Source organism: Triticum aestivum, chromosome 7B (assembly GCF_018294505.1).
Source record: "Triticum aestivum cultivar Chinese Spring chromosome 7B, IWGSC CS RefSeq v2.1, whole genome shotgun sequence".
Classification (NCBI taxonomy): Eukaryota; Viridiplantae; Streptophyta; class Magnoliopsida; order Poales; family Poaceae; genus Triticum; species Triticum aestivum.
In genome coordinates, this window is record NC_057813.1 from 137,422,274 (window position 1) to 137,431,996 (window position 9,723).

The 9,723-nt window shown below is 48.1% G+C and overlaps 1 protein-coding gene across 1 annotated transcript; it reads left to right on the forward strand.

Moving 5' to 3' along the window:
* The first annotated feature begins 530 nt into the window (after nt 1–530).
* LOC123161866 (uncharacterized) lies at nt 531–2,039 on the forward strand. Its single transcript, XM_044579685.1, has one exon. The coding sequence runs from the start codon at nt 630–632 to the stop codon at nt 1,881–1,883; it is 1,254 nt and encodes a 417-aa protein (XP_044435620.1). The 5' UTR covers nt 531–629; the 3' UTR covers nt 1,884–2,039.
* The last annotated feature ends 7,684 nt before the right edge of the window (nt 2,040–9,723 follow it).

The window sequence follows — 9,723 nt, forward strand, 5'->3', positions numbered from 1 at the left end:
GGAGGCGATGGGGGTGGGGAAGTGCTAGAGATCTGGTCTGGTTGCCATGACAACTAGAGAAGGAAGACGATGGAGGTAGGGGATCGAGAGGTAGGAGACGACAGCGGTAGGTCGCACTGGGGTTCGAAGGCAGGCCGGGATGACGGGCGCGTTAGGTCGTGCGGGCAGCGTGGTCGGTCGCCCGGACGTGTGGGTGATTGTGCGACACACCGGACGTGCGGGTTGTGACTGCGTGCGTCCGGACGCCATCGTGCAGGCGGGGTTGTCTCCGTGCCACATAGCACGTGCGGCACAACTTCACTAGATGTCATACGTGTGGCCGTTATCGGCTATTATCACGCAACATGATCGGATTGACGGAAATTTTCAGAAAATTAAAAGCAAACGGGAGCGGCAAGTTTCAGAAAAGTGACGGCAAAACTGAACTGGGGACATATTCGGATTCAGAAAAAGGAAATCTGACGCGTCCTCCATCGCGCAGTACAGCGTCTTTAAATATCAGCACAGAACTCCTTCGCGTCCCACAACACCTTCCGATCCCGCAGACATACCTCGCCCAAATCCCAGTCGCCCGCCCTTTCCTAGCTGCAGTAGAACCCTAGCAGCAGATCGGGCTGCCGCCGGCCGGGATGGAGGGGCTCGACGTCGACGACGTCTTCCACCACTACCGGCTGAGCCCTACGGAAGTGGAGGCCGTCACCTACTACCTGCCACGCCTCCTCTCCGGCGAGACGCTGCACGGCGCCGACAAGCTCATCCACAGCGTCGAAATCTCCGGCTGCGAGCCCAAGGATCTCGCCGCCCGATACGCGCCCGTGCCGCAGGCCGTGAGCAGCGGCGACCGGTTCTTCTTCACCACCTGCAAGAGCAAGAACGGGAGCAAGGTCCAGAGCGTGCGCGTCGCCGGCGGCGGCACCTGGAGCATCCAGAAGACCACGGAGATTAGCCACGCGGGAGTCAAGGTCGGCGAGGTCAAGAACCTGTCCTTCAAGAAGAAAGGCAAGTCCACAGGCTGGGTCATGGAGGAATACCGATGCCTGCTGCCGGAGGCCACCGTCTCCGACGGGGTGAAGGTGTTCTGCAAGATGCACTTGGCTCAGCATGCTCCTGACGCGGCCCGCCAGGAATCGGAAGCGTACAAGCTTCAGCAACAGCAACCAGAGGCCGTGACCCCGAGCGCGCACGCGCAGAAGAGGCCAGCGACCGCTGCCGCCGCCGATCCTCATCCGGCGCACCCCAAGAAGAGGATGTGCGTTGCCGTCCGGGTCCCGGCACCTGCCACATCGTCGTTCACCGCTGCAGCACCGGTTTTCTTGCCGGATGAGTCCGTACCTGAAGCTGACGACGACATGGTCCGGTTCTGTTGCACAATCGATGAGCTTCTCGGGTCACAAGTGGAGGAAAATCTCCCGGTCGGAGCTACTAACAGCATCCAACAGAACTTCTACTTGGAACCAGAGGGGCCGCAAAAGCTTTTCGCTGATGCTGCAGAAGAAATCGTCCCGCTCGAAGCTGACGAGCTGGAGTTCCTTAGGGCTATACTCGATGAAGCAGCAGAAGAGTCGACGAACGACAAGTCATCCATTGTCCAAGACGAGCCGCCGCCGATCATCTTCCATGGTCCATCTAAAGCAGAGTGGCGGGATGACGAGGGGCTGGAGAAGGAGAAGAGGTACAATGCCGAGCCGGATCTTGACGCTCCATCGCTTCAGGGGCAGGACCACTTGTTCAGACCGCGGCCGTGCTCCTTCGATCCATTTGAGGCAGCGTGGAAGGCCGAAGAGGTGCTCGAGAACGAGAGGAGGTACAATGCCGCGGTCAATCTTCACGCTCAACCGCTTGGAGGACACAGCAACTTCTTCTCGCCTGCAAGTGTCTATTAAATCCGATGTTGAAGTTCTTTTCAAAGTGTATACGAGGATACTCACTGGCTGATGTATTAGTTCGTCCATGTACGATCGCCACCGATGTACCTCTGAGCAATTTGCTCCACTTGTTCATGCAAGCTACTGAAATTGTTGTTGTTCTTCTTGCTCCTGTGATGGATTTTCTGAACCTTGCATATGCTCCTGCACTAGTACTTCTTCTGCTCTGTTTCCTGTGACGAACCATGTTAAAACTGCTCTTATCTTTTTGTATTAGGCTCAGATAGGCAAGCATGATGCGGTTATGATCTGGGCAACCACAGATAAGTAGTAGGAGTAACTATATTTGTAAATCAAAATTATTTCACTCCTCGTGATAATCTGCAGAACAACCTTCAAGCTCACAAGTTGCAGAGCAAATTCAAGTTGTGGCAAAAACTGTTCTGTCTATTTTGCATCGCTGAATTCATGTCTTTTATCATCAACTAAAGCCTGATCCTTCTGGGAGATGCCCAAGTATTTACAAAGTTCAATGAATCATCGAAATGTTTGGGGTCAAACAATCATTATTTTGTAACTTGCCAGTTGAAACATATCTGAACCGTGACTGCTTTCAGGAACGCTGCAGTGAATGGAGTTTGACTTTAAGCCCTCTGTCCCATTAGTCTAGGGCTCTAGGCCCATTAGCTTATTTAGACTCCTCAAATGCAGAATTCAGGTCAGGTAAGCGCACATAATTGCTACAAGTTTAGACCATCTCGTGTGTGATCAGTTCGATTGTGGTCAGTTGTGGCTGTTGTTCAGTTCGGTTTGGTTTCGGCTTGGTGGTTCTAGTTCGACTATTGGAATTATCTCTAGCATGCATCTTGTTATTTGAATGTTGCATATTGATGGTACCCTGTACCACTTGTTCATGCAAGACAAAACTGTGGATCAACACTTCTTAGCATTTACTCTTCTGTGTAAACACTTGTTAAAGTGTCCATGTTCATGATTTACAGTGTGGAGCAGTCGTATTTTTCCTTGAAATCTAAGTGCAATCTGTCTGTCTTGTTGCTAACTGAATTTACAGTATATAAGTGGTCTCTGAATTCTGCAGTATTTATGTTCATGACTTACTGAACTATGTTGTCTTTTTTAACAGTGCCTTGATCTAAATAGTTGTATTTTAGCTCCATAGTTCTGTGTAATTTGTGCCTTGATTTTCTGTCATCTCTGAATTTTGCTGTTCCTGTGCTTGCTACTCCTTAATTCACACATGTACAGGAGGTACAAGAGGTTAAACTGAATCTAACCCTCCAATGTTATATGTTTAATTTGATCTCCTTTCTGAATTCCCTTTTGTTATTTTATCTCAAACAGGTACCCAGATTTATAAAAATCTAGTGAGCATTGCCAATGTTGGGGAGGGAGTGATGTGAATCGGTTTATGTGACTCATCGTCATTAACTTTTCTCTCTAACCTTTTTTACAGTACAAATGATAACGAATTACAGATTGTAGTAGTTGTCTTTTTAGTGCAAACTCTGTACTTGTTGACCATTAAACTCTGAACTTTTCTGACAGTTTCGGACTTCCTTTTGTAGTTTCGTTGACTATGCATGAATCCCATAATTTAGTTGTATTTTTTACTGGTATATACGCGAAGGCGATATGAAATACTTGACTTTGATCCAAAAGCTATACACGAAGATTTTCGATAACCGCAATAGCAATGCCGACTTATAATCTGCAAGGCCTATGTGAAGTGGCATGTTTTTCATGCGGTGATTCAGAAGTTTACTTAGAAGGACTACAAGGAGAAGGGAGGGATCGTTCCGGTGACAGCAGGTGGATGGTGTCTCGTCTCATCTTGAGTCTTAACCCGCACGTCAAGATCGATTGTCCTGCCTCGCATTGGCAACAGCGACAACCAGATCGACGGCGGCCTGCCGGGCGGACGGTGCAAATGGTATGAGCTATGGACTGGGCGGGCCATGAGTTGATGCAGGTCGCCTGCGCGTCCCATATGCAGACGTCGGAGCCGTCGCAGGATGAGCGGCGGCGCTCGAACTCGAGGATGACGCGCTCAGAGCCGGTCCTCCGCTCGCGTTGTTCTCCCATCAGCAGCAGATGCCAGGTCTTCGACGGCCTTCACTGCCGCGGCGCCCATGCAGAGGTCGGAGCGACGAACAGAAGCGGCGGTCTGCTGCCTGCGGTGTTGCCATACCTTGACCAGAAGACTGAGGTGTTGACTTGCAGATCGATCCAGAGACCGAACAGGGGAATCGGGAACTGAGGTGGAGCTCGAGTCGTGCTGTGCTCTGGGAGTTGGGAGTACTGAACATTTTTACTTTTTAGAAAGGGGAAAAGTTCAAAATAAATCTTGAACTTGTAGACGAAAGCTAAACCAAACCCTTGAACTCATAATTCCTGAAATCAGCACATTGAATCCCCGTCTATTTTGAACCTTAAGCGTCTTCTCATTGGAATTGGCGACATGGCAAGTAAGGCTGCGGCCAGACAAGACTGGGCCGGCCCATGAGGCACGAAGCAGTGTTTCTCTTTATTAGAATGTGCGAATTAGAAATACCTAATACCCAAATTAAAAATACTGAAAACATTAGGCCAACTGGGAATTGAACTTATGACCTGATGCATATGTGCTTGTGGCGCCATCCACTCTAACTACTGACAACTATTGTTTAAATTTAAGCACAAAATTATTTCCTCCGTCCCAAAATAAGTGTCACTTGTACTAAATTTGAGACAACTATTTTGGGACGGAAGGAGTACTTAACAACAGACCGCAACGTTAAGATTAGAAAATATTTCTTACAAATTTCCAAACATTTTCTTAAAAATTATCAACAATTTTGAAGTCCAAATATTTCTAAAATAATAAAACAAATTTTCAATTGCATTTTTTTTTGCAAAAAAGTGATTTTTTTTTTGTAATTACGATTGTTTTTTGGAAAAAACAAAGAAAAAATTAAAATATGAACCATTTTGAAAATTCCCAAACAATTTTAAAGGGCGACAACTTTTTGAAGAATAGAAACAAAATTTTAAAGCTCTAACAATTTTTAAAAGTGCGAAAATATCCTATCTTTAAAAAAAATAAATTTTCAAAATTACTCGGCATTTCATAATTTTGTTAACGTTTTAAAAAAAATTCCAAAAAGTGTTCGCACTTAAACAAATCTTTTAGGATTTAAAAAAGGTTCATGTTTTCAAAAAGGTTCATAATTCCAAAAAAAACATAAAATGTTTGAATTCCATAATTGTTGATAATATTCAAGAAAATGTTTCGAAAAGTTGTAGAAAAAAATCAACTGTGGACGTTGCGTCATGTGGTTAAATACTGTGGCGCTTCATTTTTATCATCAACAGTTATCTGTTAGAGCGGCAGAGCGGCTAGCTGGACAAGCTTAAGGCACGCCAGGTCGCAAGCTCTATTCCTAGCGGTCTCCCCTTTTTTGGGATTTTTAAATGGCGCGTTACGAAAAAAACATGCGTGATGCTTAGTGGGCCAGCCCAGTAGCATCCGGATACACAGCCTAGAGTCCCGGATTTGAGCTGCCCCGTCAACGATCCTTGTTTAGGAATGACTTTAAGTAACGCAAAGTTTTTTTCCCTAGGGTTTTCTAGGGTTCCAACTTTCCTCCGGCGATTTTTTGGCGGAGTCCACGTAAAACACCGTCGGCGACCGGCTCTCCGGCCGGCGACGGGGAGTACCAACTATCTCCACCACGCGGGTTTGCCTGCATGGCGGAAACACCAATGAGTCAGGGCGTAGATGGGAGTATGGAAGAGAGGGAGGAAGTAGAGAAGGAAGTAGAGAGGGCGGCGGCGCCGAGTCAGACGCAGGCTAGGGATCAACCATGGAGGAGTTTGGGCCATGGAGGGGAGACGAAGGGGGCGGAAGATCCGGAGGAATGGGAGGATGATGATGTGGCGGCTGATGGGTTGGGAGAAGAAGATCTCCGATATGCAGCAGAGGAAGAAGAGTACGATCTGTTCGGGCCGAAGGCGGAATTAGATGACAAGTTTGCAGGGCTGACACTTCATGGGGAGGAGGAGGAGGATCTTGATTTCTCCGAAGAGGTTGACGAGTTGATTAGCGATGTGCGTTGGTTGGCTTTGTTTAGGGTTCACATGACCCGCCCGTTCAGCCATGCCGCTTTGCTCAAACAGATGAGGAACGCGTGGGCGGCAGCGCAAGGCGTTACTTTCAACATAAAGGGACCAAACCTCTTTCTGGTTCAATGTCATTGTTTGGGGGACTGGAGGAAGATCATGGACGGAGGGCCGTGGCTCTTTCGTAGAGCGCCAGTGGTGATACAGGAATACGATGGTTTTTCGGATGTCAACGAGTACAGGCTAAACAAGAAACCAGTTTGGGCAAGAATCAAAGGGCTACCGGACGGACTGACAAGGAAGAAAGAGTTGGCGGAAAGAGTAGCAGCCAAGGTTGGAGAGCCACCTTACACAGTTATTGTCAATGAAGGTCGAATCAATCTAGCGAGTACACTTCGGGCTCGGGTGTTTCTGGATGTGACCAAACCCTTGGTGAGGTTTGTACCAATCACGTTGAAGGAAAGCAGGAGATATAGTGTCTACTATGAGAAGCTTCCGGACTTTTGCTTTGTTTGTGGATTGATGGGTCATACTGCTGAGGAGTGTCGTGATGGTGTTCATGATCCAAGAGAATTTGAATGGGACGAATGGCTTTTGTGGGTTCCTGATCCACCAGCTGATCAACCCATAGGAGTGAGGGGTGGTAGGGAGGGAGGTCGATGAGGTGGAGGAGGAAGAAGAAATCGTGGTGGAAGGAATGGTCGTGGGACTACAGAAGGTAGAGGAGGAGGGGAGTGGAACGGAGGATATGGTAGAACAGAAGCACCCACTGATATGGATGTAATGCCTCCTTTAATGGAGGAAGGAGGAGGGAGGATGGTTCGGAAGCGTCTAGTATCCCAGGATGGTTCCCTCAACATCATGGGGCAACCAATGCCAAATCTAGCTAGGAGAGTTGCGGGGACAATTTTGAGGATTGAAGGAGGAGCATCCAGCAGCGGTGGAGTCCCAAGTACACCGGGTAAGGTGCAAGTTGTGAAGAGGAGGAGACAGGGGGATGAAGGAGTAGAGATGGATTACACAAATGTCGCGGCCTCCGATGAGGGGGGCCGCGGGCAGTGATGCGGACCTTGTGTTGGAACTGCCGTGGGATTGGCGATCCCACGACGGTTCGAGAGCTCCGCGACCTCGTGGAGGCTAGTGCGCCGGCGATTCTTTGTATCGTTGAAACTCAACTTGCAAAAGATCGAGTGGAAGGTTTGGCGGGTACTTTAGGTTTCTCTAACAGGTTTGCAGTAGCTAGTAGGGGGCGTAGTGGAGGATTAGGTTTGTTTTGGAAGAATGATGTAAATCTGGAAATAAAGAATTTTTCACAATATCACATTGATTCAGTTATCACGGGGGCAGATGCGCAGCAATGGCGCCTCTCGTGTTTCTATGGGGAGGCAAACAGGAGCCTTCGATACAAGACCTGGGAGACAATGGTCAGGCTAAGGGGTGAGAGCACTCTCCCGTGGATTTGCATGGGCGACTTCAATGAAATATTATGACCGAAAGAGCAATGGGGGCCTAACGAACGTGATAGCTCTCAGATTGTAGGATTCCGAGAAGCGGTTGATCTCTGTGGTTTAGATGATCTGGGATACAAAGGCCTCGATTGGACCTTTGAAAGGAGAGTCGCGGGCGGTGACTTTTGCAGGGTGCGGCTGGATCGTGCCCTTGCGTCACCGTCGTGGTCAGCTATGTTCCCCTTTGCCTCTTTGGAACACTTGACGGCTGCGAAATCAGATCACAGCCCTATCTTATTATCAAATGATCTTGAGCAAAGTACGGTTCGACATAAAATGAAGAAGCCGTTCAGATACGAAGTTGTTTGGGAAACTGACAGAAGTTTTGGTGGAGCGCTTGAGGACATGTGGAGGTCAGAAGGGCCGGCAGGGTCGGTCTCAGCTATGGCGGATAAATTGACGGTGATGGTCAGTGCACTACGGAGATGGGGCAGGAACACCTTTGGCTCGATAAGACAAGAGCTAAGGGTACTGCGGCTGCGACTTGTAGCTCTCCGGGCTGATCCAGCTCGGCTCAGTCCAGGACAAGAGGAGAAAGAAGTGCAGGATAGAATGATTGAGTTGTCATATAGGGAGGAGATCATGATGCGCCAACGATTCCGGATTCAATGGCTGACAGAGGGAGATAGCAACACACATTTTTTTCAGAAAAAAGCAAGTGCGAGGAGGGCAAAGAATAAAATCACACAGCTCTAGAAGGAGGATGGCTCGATGACTAATGATCCGGAAGAGATGGCGCAGATGGCTAGTAGTTTTTTTTCGAACCTCTATGCATCTGAGGGTACTATTGGGATGGAAGAGGCCCTTTCTCACATACCTACAAGGGTTGATGGAGCTATGAATGCGGCTTGGAACAAAGCTTATAGCAATGAGGAGGTAAAGGAGGCTTTATTTCAAATGTTTCCCACAAAAGCCCCGGGGCCTGACGGTTTCCCAGCACATTTTTTTCAGCGTCATTGGGAGCTATGTGGTGATGAGGTAACTAGTATGATTATCCGAGTGCTAAATGGAGAGGGCTCACCCGAAGATATCAATAGTACGTTCATTGTGATGATTCCCAAGATAACAAGTCCAAAACTTTTAGGACAGTTCCGGCCGATAAGTCTTTGTAATGTGATTTTCAAAATTGCTTCAAAGGTCTTAGCAAAAAGGTTGAAACTAATTCTTCCCGAGGTCATCTTTGAGGAGCAGTCGGCTTTCGTTCCAGGATGGCTCATTACCGACAACTTTATCACTGCATATGAGTGTCTACACTATATGAAAACGAGGAGAATTAAGGGGAACATATTTTGTGCTTTGAAGTTGGACATGATGAAAGCGTATGATCGCTTGGAATGGTCGTATCTTAGGGCTGTGATGCTCAAACTTGGCATAAGCCCACGCTTCACGGAAACGGTCATGAGGTGCGTCACATCAGTATCATTTTCTGTGTTGTTTAATGGTGGAGTTTTAGACTCTTTCAGGCCTTCCCGTGGTGTGAGACAGGGAGACCCGATCAGCCCATATCTGTTTTTGTTGGCGGCCGAGGGATTATCTTGCTTGCTCAAAGGGGTGGAGGGAGTGAGAGGCATCAAAGTGGCTCCTCCAGCCCCGGAAGTGAATCATCTACTTTTCGCGGACGACAGTCTTTTGTTCTTTGAAGCGAACAGCACGGCAGCGGCTCGCGTTCAGGAGCTGTTGCATATATATTGCAACGCATCGGGCCAAGGAATCAACACGGATAAATCCTCAATCTTTTTCACCCGAGGGGTACCGGAGAGTACCCGGGTGGAGGTGAAGAATGTTCTCAATGTTCATAATGAGTCCCTGACAGAGAAGTATCTTGGCTTGCCTTCGGACGTTGGAAGATCAAAGGAGGGGTGCTTCAAATATCTGAAAGATCGAGTCTGGAAGCATGTCCAGGGGTGGATGGAGAAGTGTTTGTCGGCAGGAGGAAAGGAAGTATTGATCAAGTCGGTTGCTCAAGCCATTCCGACTTACTCCATGTCCTGTTTCAAACTACCCCGTGGGCTCTGTGAACACGTAAACGGTCTGCTGAGGAAGTTTTGGTGGGTTAGTAAGAGGGGGGAGAGGAAGACGGCTTGGGTCTCGTGGAAGACAATGTCAACACCTAAGTACATGGGTGGAATGGGCTTTCGGGACATAGAACTTTTCAATTTGGCACTTCTTGCGAGGCAAGTTTGGATATTAATGCAAGAGCCAAACTCTCTCAGTGCTCGGATTATCAAAGC

Bases quoted from the DNA above. Each gene is read 5' to 3' on its own strand.
- LOC123161866 (XM_044579685.1), top strand. From the start codon at position 630: ATGGAGGGGCTCGACGTCGACGACGTCTTCCACCACTACCGGCTGAGC.